General features: G+C 36.1%; 1 protein-coding gene across 1 annotated transcript; it reads right to left on the bottom strand.

Moving 5' to 3' along the window:
* Window positions 1–979: 979 nt before the first annotated feature.
* On the bottom strand, window positions 980–12443 carry serinc2l (serine incorporator 2, like). Its single transcript, XM_062063257.1, has 10 exons — window positions 12265–12443; window positions 10484–10645; window positions 10225–10412; window positions 8807–8886; window positions 8592–8729; window positions 8314–8483; window positions 5877–5967; window positions 4179–4329; window positions 3892–4101; window positions 980–2315 (listed from the first exon to the last, which is right to left on the bottom strand). Exons 1-10 carry the CDS (start codon window positions 12301–12303, stop codon window positions 2177–2179), a joined length of 1368 nt encoding a protein of 455 aa, XP_061919241.1. The 5' UTR covers window positions 12304–12443; the 3' UTR covers window positions 980–2176.
* Window positions 12444–19541: the final 7098 nt, after the last annotated feature.

The following is a 19541-nucleotide window of genomic DNA, read 5'->3' as shown; positions in this document are numbered from 1 at the left end:
CATTATTTTCTAAAGCCAAAGATTATTTCAGTAACAGGACTGAGTTTGTAGAATATTCAACAGTTTTTAAATGGACATATGTGTTAGGGTAGTGATTCTCAAACTGTGGTACTTACACCATTAGCAGTACACAGGCTCAATCTAGTGGTACGCCAAACATTTTTTGTTTTTTCCTATATTCAAACACAGTGTTACAGTTCAAACTGAGTGTAATGTTGCAGCGGTCAAAAATATTTATATAATTGTTAAAACTGCTGTCTTGTTTTTAATGAATACTTAGGCCTACAACGCTACTGTATTTTAATGTTGGTCGTTATGGTGGTACTTGGAAAGCCAAGTGTTTTCTGAGGTGTTTCTTGGTAAAAAAAAAGAAAAAGAAAAAAAACAAGAGAATCACAGTATTAGGGTAACAGCACTGAGTGATAACCCAAGAGACGACTTAGATGTACATTTAAAAAAAAAATGTGAGTATTGTTGGGATAAAAAGTAACAAATATGGGAAAACAAATTTCTATTTTCTAAAAATGTTTCCAGTATTTCCGTTATTTTCAATTATTATTTTAAACATTTTTTATTTAATATGCGAGCGATCAATGTGCTGGACACATAAAAATATTTGACATATCATTTACCGTATATATGTTTTATTTCCTGAGGACACAAATGGCAACAATTCAGGGGAATGGCCCACAAATTGTTCCAAAATCCTGTCTCTGAGTGGAAATCTTACGCAGGTTTACTTACATTGTCAGTGACACCCCCTCTTCTAATGGCCGAGTATCGCGGAAGCAGAAGAATAATTCGACTCATTGATGCTTCTTACCCGTTGACTGAAAGGTGCCCACAGAGCACCTGAATGGGACAGATTGACGGGTATTGCCTGTGTGGTCAAAACGAGGAACTTGCTGCATTCAAGCATATGCCCCCCGAACCCACCTGACCGAAGCAACTAAACACTCGAAAGAGACCAAAACAAAGATTGAATTTGAGCGTTTAATCTTTAATAAAATCATTGTCCATACAATACTAACTTGTCATAAGCACAGTGTACATGCAATGGCTGACCTCCCACCATATATAAAGGCAAGACAAGCACATATCAGCATGAAAGATTCTTCTGAAATGCTGAATAAAAAAAAGGCACTTTAGTGATTTTAAAATGTTACTACGTAATACAATAGAACACTTCTCTGCTTTGATACCGCGCTTAAGTCAGTTAATGATGCAAAACTGTATAATACTAAACACATGGTTATGTTTAGCACACAAGACACTTGATTCATTTGTGTTTGTTTTGAAATACTATCCACATTTTACTACATTTTCTGGATTGGGAGCAAGCACCTATTATAATGGAACGCGGATAACCACCATTTAATAAAGACAATTAACCTCACTGCCATTCTAAAACCACCCACTTTAGATGAAAATATGTTTTGAAAATGATTGTTTTGCTCAGGGCAATACAGACTGGTATTACTAAGGCAATATGGAAGAATAATGGCATATGTGTTAGCACAAGGAGGTCTGATGTACATCACGTGAGGTTGACTGCCAAAGATCACTACGCCTCCCTGCCTGCGCGGGCTGACTTGCATGCAGGTGCAGATGGTTGAACACAGCCAGACATGGAGAAGGTGTCACATCACAGATAGGTGACTTTGGTTTAGGAGCAGACACGGAAGAGATGATGTTTAACTGGTGGTCTGTGCTTGTGTAAACAGTCTAGCTGCAAAAGGGAACCCCCGTTCTCATATGCAGGGTGTGCCATTTTATTCTTATCTCGCTCTCACACTCTTCTCTCCCTGGGGCTCAAAAGGAGGTTTCCCCTCATTGCCCCGGCTTCAAACAGTCCAAGGGAGGGGTGTCTGCACATTAGCCAATAGGAGCCCTCAACATCCTGGTTTTCAACATGTCATCATGTAAAAAAATACTAAAAATACAACTGAGAAAGTGCCTTGTTGCTAAGTCTATTGGATAGCCGATCAACTAAAGTTCAGCAAGGTGATAACAGCACACAAAAGTCACGCCATTTCAGGCAGTTGGCAGGAAGGAGCCTATTAAGATGAATTACAATAGAAGCACGAAAAAAATATTGATATGCATTTACTGTAATATTTACTTTTCTTTTCCTGTATGCCGCGAATAAAATTAATTGAAATTACAAGAAACCTGGTCAGTTGAAATCTCTGTCAGGGAAGATAAGAGGAGCGATGAGGGTCCACAGGTACAGACTGAGACCCAGCCAACTGGAACACACCTTCACCCACACGGCCGGCATGGTGCTCTGCATGGCTTGGGTGGTAGTGTCAGGTCTGTGAGAGGCAACATTAAGTGAAACAAACTTCATACATAAACATATGTATTATATAAGCATGGTGTCGAAAGGGGGGCTTCATTTGAAAGTGAAATGATTTAGGAAACTGGATGAATGGATGGACAACATACTGCGCGCCCTCTGGTGGTCAAGCATGAGAACACCACCTTGACAATACAACCCCTGTGAAAAAATCATGGAACCAACAGACTTGGAGGATGCTCATTCAGTTGATTAATTGTGTAGAAAAAAGACAGGTAACAGACATGGCACAAAACTTTAGTCATTTTAAATGGTACTATTCTGACTTTAAAAAACACTAAAATACATCTAAAAAATAAATTGTGGTTGTCAGTAACAGTTTCATTTATTTCATCAGTGTGTGAATGTGTGTGTGAATGGGTGAATGTGGAAATACTGTCAAAGCGCTTTGAGTACCTTGAAGGTAGAAAAGCGCTATACAAGTATAACCCATTTATCATTTATCATTTATTGTTATGGACCATGTTCTTCAATTTCTAATTTCAGTTTAACTCAAGGAAAGTTGTTCCCCAAACATCCTTTTGATTGATGGAATAAGAAAAGTGTCCAAAATGTCAATGCAAAATTGCATCTATTAAAGATGTGATGTCAGCCATCTCCCCAGGGCCATTACATGACATGCAGCCCCAAATCATCAATGACTGTGAAAATGTGCATCTTTTCTTCAGGCAGTAGTCTTCATAAATCTCATTGGAACCATACCAAACAAAAGTTGCAGCATAATCACCTTGCCCCTCACAGATTAGTGATTAATCACTAAATATCCATAGTCCACCATTGTTTTTCATTAGCCCATTGGAATCTTTTGTTTAGCTGTTGATAATGGCTTTTGTTTATCTTTTCTGTATTTAAACCTGATTTTCCTTTAGTCGCTTTTTTTTACAGTTTGGTTTACAGTTTGATCCTAACTCCAGTTTCCAACCATTTGTTCTTTGTTTTGCTGTGAATTTTCTATTTTAAAGACATATTGCTTTAAGTTATCTATCTTAATGCTTTGATGTTTTCCTTGGTCTACCAGTATGCTTGCTTTTTACAACCTTCCCATGTTGTTTGTAATTGGTCCAGAATTTAGACACAGCTAACTGTGAACAACCTATTTTGCAACAATGCGAGATGATTCTTGAAGGAGTTTGATAATCCTCTCCTTTGTTTTAATTTACATCTCTCAGGTTAGAGCCACGATTTATGTCAATCCGCCTGGTGCAACAGCTCTCCAAGGTGTGACTAATGGACATATTTAATCTGATGCACGTGTTAGCTTTAGAAATGAAAAAATACAGGGTGATTCCATCATTTTTTCCTCAGAATTAAATGATTCCATTATTTATACTTTGCTTGATTTAAAATTTTAACTGTGACTGACTACCACAATTTATATTCTTGATTTATTTTAGTGTTTCTTAAAGCCAGAAAGTTGACATTTGAAATGACTAGTTTTGTGTTAAACAACAGAATGAACATCCTCCACATCTGGTGAGTCCATCATTTTTTGCCAGGAGTTGTAGCAGCACTTTATGATGAGTATTACTTACTGGTACCAGTTTGTGAGAGTCATCATGATGTACAGTGAAGCCAGACACAGGTGAAAGTGAAACGCTGAGTAGTTGTAAGTGACTGCATCCTCCTCATTGTCAACCGCCCTGCGTATACCGTCCTCTCCCAACTGGCCGACTGGGCTCTCTCCTCCGCCCTCTTCCGTTTGCAACAGCTTATTAACCTGGGTATTGCTTGATGAACGGATACTGGGACATGAGGGGGACAGTCAGGAATTAAGAATATGATTAATTAAGGAACACAGTTGATAAATTGTAAACCGTACCTGGCGTAGAGGGTGCAGAAGAGGAAGATGACGAGGCCAACGATGCTCTGAGCGTCCCACCACTGCGAGTGACCTGGTGTGTTATCCTCAGGAGTTGTGGGGCTGCTAATGTTCGACACCAGACTCAATAGACTGGGGTTACACTTTCGATCTAAGAATCACAAACACACATTGTTATAGAATGTTATTATGAACCTGCAGTCACGCTCCTGCTTTAAGTGGATTGATAATCAACTACAATTAGTAGCGGGTCTATTTGCAGTAGCATGATATCAAATTTGAACTGGACTGAACCAAAGAACTCTATATTTTTAAGAATCCCTATAATCAGATATGAAATGAATAAAGACAAATTGGTTGCATTTAGATTGGTACATTTAAGCAAGTTTTCACTGCAAACAAACACCCTCGGCTGAAGGATGCAACACACAGAGTCTCAGCATCTCTTTTTTTCAGCAAGATTTTTACTTAGGGATTAAAACTGTACGTTTTTGAGGTGGTTTATTTTTCGTCTCAAAGCTCTTTCTTTATTTTGTTTGTCAGCAAAAACTGCATTCCGCAGTAAACAAAGTATCAGTGGTGTACGGAATACTATAAGACTTGTTTTTCAAGTTACTGAACAACACTTTCAAAAGGTAACTTGCTTCCTTGAGTACTTGTATACATCAGTGCTTCTCACCAATAAATTTGGCAAATGGCAGGTAAAATACATTAAAGTTTGAATTTAGGGTAGTGAGAAACAATGTGTACTAACCCACGTAACAAGTTTACTGATCATTTCAGGACCAAAACATTTTTTTATCTAAAAAGTCAAAAATGATTTAAACAAAAAGCTTCTGTATTTATTTATTTTTTAGTTCATGTTATATCTGAAGAGTTGAATCAGAGCAAACACATGAACAAAAAGTGTGAATCAAACATTTTAGATATAACATTTTTATTTTTATTCTGATTTACTTAGTAGGTAAATGTATTCTCCCAGTCTGGACCAAACGTTTGGTCACACAGACATTCTGTACCTGCAAGTCCTATTTGAGGGCAGAATTTCCTTTCACAGCTTGGCGAAGCAATTGGACCATATTACAAGTAGTCTGCACCATATTGAATCAGAATAAGTCTAACGCCAGCCAAGGATGGTAAAATATTATCTAAACGGCAGACATGTATCTATGAAGATATGGAAAAGCCGCTGATGGTGTGTTTGAGGGAGAAGCAGCTGAAAGGAGATACCGTAGAAGTCCGCTCTGCAAGGTAAATGCTGTACATTATTATTACATTACTTCATAAAATCGATTTAAGTTCATTTCAATGGGATATGCTGATTTGAGACACAAGTGTTTTGAGTTCAGAGCTCGATCCCAGAACCAAATAAGCTCGTAAATTCAGGTACCGGTACTAATTAGGTTTTGGGGATGTTTCGGATCACCATCTTGATTTCAGGATTTAAAAAAAAAAGATTTGTTACTATTAGTAGAAAAGGCCTGGAGTAGGTATGTGCTCTCTGAGTGTTTTTGTAGTATTATATATCTTAGTAATTATATATAAATGTAGGTCAGATTAGTAAGAATGTAGCCGACACATATGCCTCCTCTGCAGGAGATAAAACACAGATGTTGAACATCAGTGTTCAGTATAATGGAAACTATGAGCATCATCCCAAATTACAAAATGCAGCATTTATTGTTAAATGAGACTCACTTGGATTATTGGTCATTGCGGACCAAGTGATGTACATGGTGTAGAGGGATATAAGAGAAGCCTGCAGCAGGCCGGAGTGAGGCTGAGCTTCCTGTAAAAAAAGGCAAAAAAAACCATACATCAGCACAATGCATTATGATGTAAAATCACACTAAAGAGATAATTTGAAAATCTTCCCCTCAAACTATTTAACCATGGTTATCTGAATAAATACATGAAAATAACATTTTATATATATTTAGCTCATATTCTTTTCAACAAGATTACGTTGTTTTCCTGGTGTACTGTATGCATGTACTGTATATCACAGCTATGCGATATACAGCAAATATAGTAGATCCACGGCAATGCTCTGATCGGCATTCGCACCTCATGATTCCAGATTTATTTTCTCTGCATTAAACTGTAACTTATGATTTTTTTTTATTGTAACTTACAAAGAAAATAAAGAGGGCACAGATTGCCTTGTCTCACAAGTCAATTTACTCAATATTTTCCAGCTAGTTTGATTTGATTGATTGATTGAGTTTATTGACATCTTAAAGAATTTAATCCATGTAATGCTTTAAAAAGGCAAATGGATGGCACAAAAAGCCAAAAGGCTTGTTTCCATTGTGGTCCATTAAATATTCATCACATTTGATACATTCAATAATAAACTATATATAACCTGTAACATGTATATAAAAAAAGTATGTTTAAAAAATGTATAAATTATGTACATTTACACAGTATACATGTCAGCTGATTTGAGGGGGGTTTATATACACTATGCACATGTTGACTCCAAGAGTGTGCAAAACAGAACGAGAAAATATATATACACACTATAACCACATATAAACCTGTTTGATGCTTCGAAGAGTTGCTGGGGATCAATTTTGGTTCAGATCAGGTAGAGGTTGAGCTGAACCATGATTTTATGGCAGTTTTAACATTTAGTAGGGAAGTTCGAATTTTAAGGTCTGTTGGTAGTGCCACCAGACACTGTGGTGGCAAAACAGTAGAATGCATTTTTTCCCATGAGAGTCTTGAATTTGGTGGGGACGAGGTCTGAGGAACTCCCTCTCGTGTAGTACCTGTGAGCATCACTTACTCTAGTGAAATAGTTCGACAGGTACTTGGGGACAGTTTCTCTGAGTATTTTGAATACCAGGCACATTGCAATTTGGCGTACTTTTTCCTCTACTCTAAGCCATCCTAATTTGGTAAAGTGGGCTTGAGTTAGGTGAGTCTTGTATGGGAGGTTGAGCAGGAGTCTCACCAGCTAGAAGATGTTTAAACAAGATGAGATGTGTAACATAATGTTTTGTAAGTACAACAATATATATTGTAGGTCTATAACTGTCAACGTGTAAAACTAAACATAAAATGCGTTGTTTTTTTAAATACAATAAATGTTACAGGGTTTAGAGTACAGGTGTAAAAGCCTACAGGCCTGACAAGGCCCGCCACATCAGAATTTACGTGGCCCGCCATATCACTTTGTAAGCGGCCCATCACATCGCTTTTTATGTGGCCACCACATAATTTTTGATGTAGCCCGACACATTATTTTACGTGGCCCCATGAAAGGCTGGAAATGTGCATCAATAGAGCACTTACTCGTTGAATATAATTGCTCTTTAAATTTTAACAAAAAATAGCGAATTGCATGTTTTAAACTTTAATATTATCTGATCCTGCAATAAGATATTCCAAGCCTTTTTTGACAATTAGTAAATAGTTGAATATATTCAAAAAGCAAGTTATCTATCAATCAAAAAATGTATACTAATTAAAAACACGATTGCCAATGCAAATTGTTTTACAAGGCTATCATATATTTATATTTATATTAGGGCTGCAACAACTAATCGATTAAATCGATTAAAATCGATTATTAAAATAGTTGCCGATTAATTTAGTCATCGATTCGTTGGATCTATGCTATGCGCAGAGGTTTTTTTTTTGTCTTTTTTTAATTAATTTTTGTGGGGTTTTTTAAATAAACCTTTATTTATAAACTGCAACATTTACAAACAGCTGAGAAACAATAATCAAAATAAGTATGGTGCCAGTATGCTGTTTTTTTTCAATAAAATACTGGATAGGATAGAAATGTAGTTTGTCTCTTTTATCCGATTATTAATCGATTAATCGAAGTAATAATCGACAGATTAATCGATCATCAAATTAATCGTTAGTTCCAGCCCTAATTTATATACATTCACTGTTACACGTCAAACTCTGAGCCATAATTGCGATGCAGCACTCAATTAAAACAAGTTTGATATGCCTAGTTTAAAGTAAAAAAAACATATTTAGGGCTTATTATGGGTGGACCCGTTATTCTGGGAGTTCTTGCTATTCACTACAGGGTCTACACCCGCGATTCTTTTGGACATACAATGGAGAAATGATATACATTAGGACGGCTAAAGCAGAGGACAGTTACCTGAACCTTGGGTAGGATGGAGACAATAGAGATGATGATACAGAAGATAAGGTTGAGGCTGATGACAACCTTGTGCTCTGTGCAGTCATTGGGTAACGTGTAGTATATATAACACAGCACAACAGCGGTGAAAGCCAGAGCATAGTACAGCACTGTGAAAGCCAGAAGGCCTGGGAATCGATTAAAGAAAACAGAAGATGGTGTACTGGTAAATCATCGTTTACATCACATATGTAAAGCTTGATTGGTTAAAGAAGAAGGTGAAGACATTGTTTTACCTGCATACCAGCATTTGTTGTCATTATTCTCAGCCCTTCCTATCCAGGATTTGTTCCAAGAGTGAGCGAAATCGATGAGGAGAATGAGTTGGATCAGAATGAAGAGGAGGGAGCCCACGACTCCAAAATAGTACCAGACTGTAAAACAGTTATGAATTATAGCAACACCTTTAACAACAGCTAAAGCTATTGACATGAAGAAATAATGTCCATACCAGTATGAAAAGTCCCATCTGGGATAAAAAAGGCTCCCACTGTAATCCCAACTAAGATCAGAAATTTGAAGAACCAAAAACTGTAAAACAGTTAAACATACACAATTAGGACCTGACATTTTTGCATTTGGCTAAAAAAAATCATAGTATTTTTTGTGTGATTCAGTTTTCTAAGAAAAGGTTTGCCAAAAGTTTGCTTTCATACAGTCCTTCCTATTGTAATTGCTAAAACATTGCGCATAATAGTCTATTTGCCCTTGTATCAGTCAGCGGAACAGGTTAGAATTGTTTAATAAAACGAATGTTTTTTTATTTAACATTTAACACTGAGCTAATAAAAACTTTGCTGTCTAATTGTTAAATTTTATTGTTTACACTTTTGGGTCTCATTTGCAAGTATTAAATAGTAGAGTTTGCATGCAATTTCAATTCCAAGACGTTAGATGGCAGTAGAGTATAGGCTATGGTGTGCTACCTCAGCTAGGAATTGGTCATTGTCATTAAGCTAAATGTTTCAGTCTTTTCTTTTGTTGAGTCCAACAAAGTGTTTATACTTTAAGTATTGTACTATTATACACCAGCTGTTTGATTGCAACGTGAATCTTTACTGTAGTTTTTATTACCAAATTTAGAGGTTTTGAATTTGCCATGTAAAATTGGTAATGCTAATCTGTAGCTTGTACATGGAAAATCCAATGTAAATTAGCATCGAACTAACTCATTTTGAAAAGTGGAGCTTTACTGTACTTTCGAGTGCCTTCTTTTTGCCTTGTTGGCATGGAAATTTTCAACATTATCTAGAGTCAGTCCGGCTGAGTCTGCTCTGAGTTGTTGAACCATTGTTTCCCTCCTAAGTGCTTGAACCGGTGCTGAGTCTGCAACCATGTGCAACATCCATCCATTAATTTTCTATTGCTTGTCCCTTTCGGAAGGTGTTGAAATATAATACCGTTTGATTTTACGTGAATCGGTACCCGGTAGTACCAACGGAATTTGGTAACCATTTTTAGTTGCAAGTGCCAGCACTTTCATAAAAAGGGTGAGAAACATTTTTGGTCTCAGAAGAAACTTGTAGAAAAATTTTAAGGTGGTGTTCGCTCTGCGCTCATCGCCATCTTCGCCAACAAGAATCTTTAATGAAAGGTAAAACTGATGTAAAATATTCGTTTATTAATTTCATTTCTCATTTAAATGTATTTTGCATTGTTTTCTGCATGTAAAACTATAATTATTTTCTATAGAGTCTGTTTTTGTGATAATATTTTGGGGGAATTAATTTACATAATTTTACAGAAGAAAGATTGCTTCGGTTTTCGTCTGACTATTTTTTCGTCTAACCTATTGGAATAAATTGCAAAGGAAGACAGAGGCACGCACCACTGTAAATACATATGAGTAAAATATGGCACCAACTGTACCCATTCTGAATAGCAGCACGGGGGTCTTTGCTGCTACGAACACGAATCATGATGATGAAGAAGAGGAAGAAGAAGCACGTCATGGCAAAGCACATGCGATACACAGACTTGTAGCCCACAATGACATCACAGTCAAACTGGTTTTCAACACCCGGTATGCCACTCCCTCCTCTGCAAAATCCTGGAATCTGCAAGACCAAAAAAAATATCATGCCATTGAACAATACAGTGGACTAAGAAAAACTGGGTTTGAACTCACTTTGCGGAGCTGAGCTTCCATTCCGGGAAGTATCATGATGACTGACACGAAAGTCCCCAGCAGCAAAAAGATGCTGAAGACCAATCGTGTGACGGTGGAATTATTAGAGGAGGGACAGCAGCCACACAGCAGACATGGTGCTGAGCCACACAGACAGGAGGCCTGCAGTGATAAAGATGGTTACCAAGTGGGAGAAAAACAACAATTTTGGCTTGGAGTTGGACAGTTCACACTTAACAGATCAAGTGATGAGACACTATGAGAATAGATGTCGCTAACAAAGGGATAATTGATACACAGATGCACATATCGCTATCACTCAGACATCCGTGAACAACATAGACAACAAAAACAATTTATATTGTTATACAACAGAGAAGTCTGCTCCTCAAGGTAAATACTGTACATTATAATTAAATTATTTCATAAAACTACTGTAGGTGTTTCTACTATATTCTATTATATGGCTTTTCAAACATAATTTCTTATCTAAGTTATTTTTTTCTTTTTAAAAGTAATGTTACATATTCAAATTGTGGTGTGTTGGGAGGTCAAAGCCCAGATTAAATTGATTTCACTCAATTTAAATGTGCTGTACTGATTTGAGGTACTCGTGTATACATATTTATATTTTTTGAACGGACAGTATATAAGTGCTTGTGCAATGTTAAAAGGAAAATAAAGAAATTAATATGTTAAAATGAAGACACAAAAATATAAAAAAAATTATAAAACTAAATGAAACATGAATAAATATAATCAATGATAAATATATAAAACGGGTTGGAATAAGTAAATATAAATGAATAAATAAATGGTTAGTGGAGTTCAAATGAAACACAGAATTTATACTAAATTGTGAATAAAGTTGAAGCAGTGATGAAGCAAAGTTGTTGAAAAAAAACAATATATAAGTTTTAAAGAATAACGGTATATTGTATATCTTATAATGTGTTAAGGAAAACTAAACATTTTAAATAAGAGATAAACACAAAAGTAAAAAATAAGAGTAGTTGAATTGGAAAATAGTTAATAAAAATGTATGTTATAATAACTAAAGTTATGTTAATAACTTGAGTTTTTCCTTGCCGTATGTGGGCTCTGTACCGAGGATGTCGTTGTGGCTTGTGCAGCCCTTTGAGACACTTGTGATTTAGGGCTATATAAATAAATATTGATTGATTGATTGATTGATTGACATACACACACAAAAATACAAATTATTTCAAAAATTAAAAAAGTTAAGTGAAGAGTAAAATAAAAAAAAACACATCAAAGAGCTTACAACCTGCTTAACAACTATCTTGGAGGACACTTAGTCATAGTTTGTTTACTGCTATCACATGATTTGTAACTACTACTATCGCCACCTGCTGGTCATTTATCAGAAAGCAGATTTAAGGAACGCTGTTTCCGAAATGGTCAGGTTTTTAAACATTTAACGAAACAAACACGAAACGTAACGTACGCGTATCAAACTCAAAATTATATCATGAAAAGTGTAAAAAAAAAACTTTGTTGTAACTGCTTATACGTATACAGTAATTCTTAAACATGGCCGAGGACGGTTTGCTTGCTTACTTCCGGGGAGGAAAATAATGACGTTATCGTTGCGCATTCCTCCTCGTATTAACACGTACATAACATTATTACGTGCTAACGTGATTGCTATGTTTAGGTTGGCGTCACGTTCATTTAGCTGGCTGCTATTTGGATCATACAACATGGAAACGTCGAGGCTAATGTCTCCACCAGGAACCAGGATATAAGTTAATACTTACACAGCTGGCTAAAGAGCACAAGGCCATACAAGCACCCATGATGACGTCCGAATGTTGGGGTTAGTGGAATGTTTATGGCGTCTTTCCTTGTGTCCAATCTGTCAGACGGCGAGTAAAATGTAAAAAGCAGCGATTAGATCTACTGGTCTCTTCTTCTTCTTGTGATTTTATGGCGGTTGGCAAGCAACCTTGTGGTGAGCATTACCGCCACCTACTGTAATGGAGTGTGGATCGAGGTGGATTCCTACTCTAAATTATTTTATTTAACCCAGTGTTTTTAAAAAATGTGTGTATTGCTTTATAACCTGTGTGTTCTGAGTGCAATCCTAATATATCTTCCACTGCTAACCTAATATTCTCTTTCGCTAACTTATTTCCCAGTATTTCCCTTTCTCTATTATATTTTCTACAATGTATTAAAACATGTCTTACATTTTCTATCTGTTGGCAAGAATCACACAGTCCTGTAGCATGTTTCCCCATCAATTTCAATGAACTATTTAGATATGTATGTCCTAATCTCATTCTAGTAATAATGTCTTCTTCCTTCCTATTTCTATTGCCTCCTCTCATTACACCTACTCTCCTCTGGACTTTGTAATACTCTCTACCTTTTGTTTCCTTATTCCAATTATCCTGCCACTTTTTATTGTGTTCTATCTTAATGATGTTCTTCACTTCTTCTTTACTGTGCTTAATCTCCATGTTTACTTCTGTTTTAGTGGTTGCTTGTTTTGCGTACTTATCAGCTAATTCGTTCCCCTCAACTCCTACATGAGCAGAAACCCAAAGAAATGTTACCACACCTCCCGCTTTATTTATTCTGTAAACTGCCTGAACTATTTCATAAACTAAATCTTGTCTTGTTTCTGACGCTATGTTTTTTATGCTAGTCAATGCACTGCTGGAGTCCGAGCACACGACTGCTTTTCTTGCTTTATTTTCTTCTATCCAATTAATTGCCATATAAATTGCTACCAATTCTCCCGTAAAAACAGATAATTTATCACTAATTCTTTTATTTAATACTATGTTTCCTTGTGGAATAACAGCTGCTGCTCCTACCTTATTATTTATAGTTTTTGATGCATCTGTGTACACCATGATGTTGTCTAAAAACGTTTCCTCAATCCATTGTTCTATCTGGTAACTATTTAAATTTCTATTCTTTAGTAATTGCAGGTTTACATTTGGGTTTTCATACATCCACGGTGGTATTGCGGGGATTGGTACTGTAGGGCTAACTTTAATATCATCAATTTGAACTTTATTACATCGGTCACCTATTATCCACCCAAAACTATTCATTTTTTTCTTCTCTTTTTCTTGGCAGTTTAATAGTACTTGATGGGTTGGATGTCCTTGCTTGGACCCTTTTAAGTTTGCCCAATAAACTACTGACAGTTGATCTCTCATATCTAAAGGTTTTTCATTCACCTCTACTTGTAATGCTGCAACTGGGGTTGATTTAGTAGCTCCACAACATAATCTTAAAGCCTGTGATTGGATCCTGTCTATTTTCCCAAGTAATGTTTTTGCAGCAGATTGATAAATAATGCATCCATAATCAATAACAGATCGTATTAAACTGATGTATATTGCTTTCAATGTCTGCCTATCAGCCCCCCAGTCTTTACCCCTCAAAACCCTCATTATATTTAACACATTTTTACTTTTCTCCACTATTTTGCTGATGTGGGTTGACCAGCTAATATTTTTATCAAACCATATACCCAAATATTGAAATACTTGTACCTCTTCTATATTTTCTCCATAGAGTTTAATTTGGATCTTGTTTTGTACTTTCCTCTTTGTAAAATGTATGACTTTTGTCTTTCCAACAGAGAATCTTAAACCCCACGCCGTTCCCCATTCTTGAACTTTATTTACCGCTTTTTGAATCTTCTTTTCTATATGATTAGTATTTCTACCTCTCTTCCACATCACTCCGTCGTCAGCAAACAGTGCCACATCCACTAACCCTTCCACTTCACTAAAAACTTCATTTATCATTATTGAAAATAATACTGGACTTATTATACTCCCTTGCGGGGTCCCATTTTCCACTTCATATACTCTGCTGTATTCATTCTCTATTTTTACAAATATTTTTCTACTTGTTAAGAAGTCTTTTATCCATCTGTACATTTTCCCTCTAATCCCAATTATATTTAGTTTTATCAGCAACCCCTGTTTCCACAACATATCATAAGCTTTCTCTATATCAAAAAATACTGCAATTATACTTTCTTTATTTATGTGTCCCTTTCTAATTTCCTCTTCCAGCTGCACTGCTGGGTCGTTTGTGTTTCTTGCTTTGCGAAATCCACTTTGGTAGTTTTTTATTATTTCTTTTGACTCTAAATAATATACTAGTCTTTCATTAATAATTTTTTCCATTACTTTACCCAAATTTGAGGTCAATGCTATCGGCCTATAATTACCTGCCTCTTCCGGGTCTTTCCCTGGTTTGCATATTGGAATTATTACAGCTTCTTTCCACTCTGCTGGTAATTTCCCTTCTTCATATATCCTATTATATAATTTCAAGACCACTTCTTTGCCAATGCTGCTTAAGTTTTTGATCATCTGATAACTCACCTGGTCTTTTCCTGGTGTTGTATTTTTAACCTTTTTCAATATTCGAACCATTTCATTCAAAGAAAATGTCATATCTATAGTGTTGGTTAAACTATTATCATTGTCTTCCACCATTTCCCCAATATTTAAACTAATTGTTTCTTCTCTCTTTTGTTTTTCTACATTTCTCAAATTATCATTACTGTGCACTTTAACAAATGTCTTTGCTAAAAGTTCTGCTTTTTCTTTATTTTCTACCACACACTGTGTCCCATCTTTCATCACATGATTTTTATGTTCACTTCTGATCCCTGACATTTTCTTGATCATTCCCCACACTTGGCCTAAAGGAGTAGTTCTATTTAATGATTCACAAAACGTTCTCCAATAGTGTTTTTTTGTCTTTTTAATAACGTACCTTACTTTAGCTTGGTGCCTTTTATATTGGATCATATCTTGGAAATTATGTGTTCTTCTCAATATTCTAAATGCTCTATTCCGTTCTTTTATTGCGTCTGTGCACGCTTGTGTCCACCACGGCACTATCTTCCTTCTTTTCCCTATACTACTCCTTGGTATGCTCTTTTTGGCTGCTTCTATTATGCACTTTGTAATATCTGTATTCAGTTGTTCAATATCTTGATTTATATCCACTTACTTTAATGTCACGTCGGTACTTTCCCTAAATTGTCCCCAATCACCGTGATTATACTTCCATCTTCCTTCTTTTTTAGTGCTTTCTGTCCTTTGGTTTATGTTTATGTGAATGAAGATTGGGTAGTGATCACTTCCTATAGTGCTGTCTTTATTTACTTCCCACTCTACCTTTCCTGCTAACCCTTGTGACACCAGTGTTAAATCTATTGCTGTTTCTTTACCCGTAACTACATCTAATCTGGTTCCCGACCCATCATTTACACACACCAGTTATTTTTCCTCCAAAAATGCTTCCAATGTTTCCCCATTCCAGTCATCCCTTTCACCCCACATTGTGCTATGTGCATTAAAGTCACCACACCAAATGATATTGCCACTCCAGTGCTCGACTATTTTTTCTACTTGATGAATTTGTAATTTCTTGCACGGATTATAGAAGTTTAGCACTTTGTATCTTTCTTTATTATTTCATACTTCTACCCCTACTATTTCTAGTTCTTGTTTTTCTTTTAATATTGTATAATGCATGTCATCTTTAATAAATATGGCACATCCTCCTCCTTGCCCATCATTCCTATCTTTACGTATTGTTACGTATCCTTTTATTATAAAGCTCAATTTTGGCTTCAGCCAGGTTTCTTGAATACATATTATATGTGGTTTATTTTTCATATTATTAATATATCCCTTTAGTTCCTGTCCGTTTGCTACTAAACTTCTGGCATTCCACTGAATAATTAACATGGCGTTGGATTGTGGTAACATGACTCTGTCTCGTCTACTCTCTGTAGTTCACCTTGCACCTGTTCCCAAGATAGTTCTTTTAAATTTAAGAACTTTGCTGCTGCTTTGACAATTATTTTGATCTTCTCAGTTTTATTTCTTGCCTGTTCTGTACAGTTTATGACATATGCCAGGAACACAACTAGCTTGTCCACAGAAAGTCCTGTATTTGTTGCCTCTTGTTTTTTATTACTTGAACTATTGCCACTTCTGTCTCGTTTTGAACTATTCTCACTTCTATCTTGTTCTGCACTTTCTTGATTTCTTACTTTAACTGCCTCTGCGTATGTAATATTTCTTTCTACTCTGATTTGCTGTACCTCTGTTGCCTGTTTCCTAATGACACATCCCCAAAACGCTGCTGTGTGATCTCGCCACAGTTACATTTGACCAGATCATTATCTCCACATTGTCCATATTCATGCTCCCCTCCACACCTTCCACATCTCAACTTAGCATGACACACACTGGCTATGTGCCCATAGCGTTGGCACTTGAAGCAGCGTACTGGGGGTGGAACGTAAGCTCTAACATAAAAGCTTAAAAACCCAATCATAATTCTGTGCGGGAGGACTTCCTCGACAAACTGTACTAATACTGATTCGCTCTCCGTCTTTTCTCCATTTCTATATGCCATCATTCTTGTCAACATCTTGACAGTTCCCCCTTTTATTTGTCTTTTCAATTCTTCTAAATTTTCACCTCTTGGAATTCCTGTCACTACTCATCTTGCCCCCTTTCGTTCTCCCAATTCGATTTTTTCCTTTATTATCTTATTGCACAGTTTTTGCAACCGCATTGCTTTACTTTTTTGCATTTAATCAAAAGTCGTCCGTCCCTAAGCACCTTCGCTATCTCCACCTCTCCGATGTCCTTCTTTAACCCCTTAACCAGTGTCATTAAACTTATGTCATTCATGTCTTGACTTGATTTAAATGTATATATAATCCTATAATTATCTTCCATGGTCTTTTTCCTTTTTTCTACTTCTTCATCTTCTTCATGGGCTCTTTTAGCACTCGACTTTCCTTCATGCCCTCCACTCCCCTTCTTTCCTTTCTCCCCTCTAGTCCTATCCACGTCCATACCTTCCTCATACATCCCGTCACTATCCCCTTCCATCTCGATCCAGTCACAAAACAGTTTATGCACAACCGCCAAGAAGATTTGGATACTCTCACGTGTTTAGCTACCGCTCTTGGTTTACTTCCGCCTTCCGTCTCCCTTCAGGCACTACTGGTCTTGTCACGCCAATTTTCTTCCCATTACAAAAACCTTCCTACCCCCCATTTACTTCCGGGGTCATTTCCGCTTATGTCAGTTCCTCTTACATACGTCATTTCCTCTTACGTCATTGACAGCGATCGATAAATCAAAATCTTCTGAAAATGGTGGTGTCACTGGATGATATTCGTCTTTATCTGTCCCAGGGGACTTATGTCAAACACCAGCAGGCTTCGCAACATTTCAAGCGGAGTGTTAGGGCCGCTGCTGGGAACTTCTGTCTTCGTGGTAACGTGCAAAAAATATTAATTAATATATAATACTGTTAAATGTCTGTACTACTTTAAATCAACATTATTGTTGAAACCATTTCAATAATATTAATTAATATATAATACTGTTAAATGTCTGTACTACTTTAAATCAACATTATTGTTGAAACCATTTCACTAATATTAATTAATATATAATAATGTTAAATGTCTGTACTTTAAATCAACATTATTGTTAAAACATTTCAGTAATATTAATTAATATATAATGTTAAATGTCTGTACTTTAAATCAACATTATTGTTGAAACCATTTCACTAATATTAATTAATATATAATACTGTTAAATGTCTGTACTACTTTAAATCAACATTATTGTTGAAACCATTTCACTAATATTAATTAATATATAATAATGTTAAATGTCTGTACTTTAAATCAACATTATTGTTGAAACCATTTCACTAATATTAATTAATATATAATAATGTTAAATGTCTGTACTTTAAATCAACGTTATTGTTGAAACCATTTCACTAATATTAATTAATATATAATAATGTTAAATGTCTGTACTTTAAATCAACATTATTGTTGAAACCATTTCACTAATATTAATTAATATATAATAATGTTAAATGTCTGTACTTTAAATCAACATTATTGTTGAAACCATTTCACTAATATTAATTAATATATAATACTGTTAAATGTCTATTTTTAATCATGCCCAAAATGGCCCATGCAGGCCATTTTGGACCACGGAGGATGCAAGCGAAGATTGCTCCCCGGTTTTATTGGCGGTCCATCACACAGGACACATTGGATTGGGTAAGCAAGCTCCTAGAAGGAAGATATTTGCTTTTAATTTTTATTTTTAGTTGAAACACTCAGGTTAGTAGTTAGTAGTAGGTCGCAAAGTGTTGTGGAATCAAATCATATCTACAATATGTTTCCCTTTATTACTGCTTTTAGGTGCGCACATGTCCTGACTGCCAGCGCTTTGAAAAATGAAAGACTGAGGCGCCTGAGCTGAAGCCCATCAAGGTGGTATCACCTTGGTACATGGTTGGTGAGTGGCTTTATTCACACACCCCTCACCTTTTCACGCACAACTATACAAAAACTCAGTCTACATTCAAATATTTGCTAAACTGAGAACTGGAATTCATGCTCTAGGTGTGGACCTTTTTGGACCTGTGAAAAAGTCGTCTAAGGGGAACAGATATTGTCTCACTTTGACCGATTATTTCACCAAGTGGGTTGAAGCAAGAACATTCCCAAAAAAGACAGCAGCCAATGTGAAGGAGGTATTCTTTATATTTTGGTGTTTCACTTACCCATGGCCATAATCAGAAAGGGAAAAAGCCACTAAAGTGCATAATTTATATATATATTTATATATATATAAAATTATATTGTAATTATTAGTTGTACTAATATAATTTCTGTGGTGCCCCACAGGCCTTGAGGGACATTTTCTACACTCATGGTTTGCCTGAAGTTATCCTCACTGACCAGGGCACTGAATTCAAGAAAGAGGTAACTTTCTTTTTCTACAACTGCATGTTTAAACTGGCCATATTTTTAGCAGACACACACATTCTTCAAAACACAAGTAACGGACTCCTTTTTCGTGTATAGGCTGAGGTAGCTTTCAAGGAGTTGGGCATTGAACATGGGGTTTGGTCAGCATACCACCCCCAGACCAATGGGCTTGATGAGAGGACGAACCAAACCATTAAAGTGTCTATTGGGAAG

The sequence above is a fragment of the Entelurus aequoreus genome, linkage group LG11 (assembly GCF_033978785.1).
Source record: "Entelurus aequoreus isolate RoL-2023_Sb linkage group LG11, RoL_Eaeq_v1.1, whole genome shotgun sequence".
NCBI classification, from domain to species: Eukaryota; Metazoa; Chordata; class Actinopteri; order Syngnathiformes; family Syngnathidae; genus Entelurus; species Entelurus aequoreus.
The sequence above is the reverse complement of the archived record's forward strand: the minus strand, read 5'-3'. Positions and strand labels throughout refer to the sequence as shown.

Coding starts and splice junctions, on each gene's coding strand:
- serinc2l (XM_062063257.1), bottom strand. CDS start 12,303: ATGGGTGCTTGTATGGCCTTGTGCTCTTTAGCCAGCTGT. Junction 10,413..10,483: donor TGGAAGCTCAGCTCCGCAAA/GTGAGTTCAAAC, acceptor TTGGTCTTGCAG/ATTCCAGGATTTTGCAGAGG. Junction 5,968..8,313: donor CCATCCTACCCAAGGTTCAG/GTAACTGTCCTC, acceptor CTTTTTTTACAG/GAAGCTCAGCCTCACTCCGG.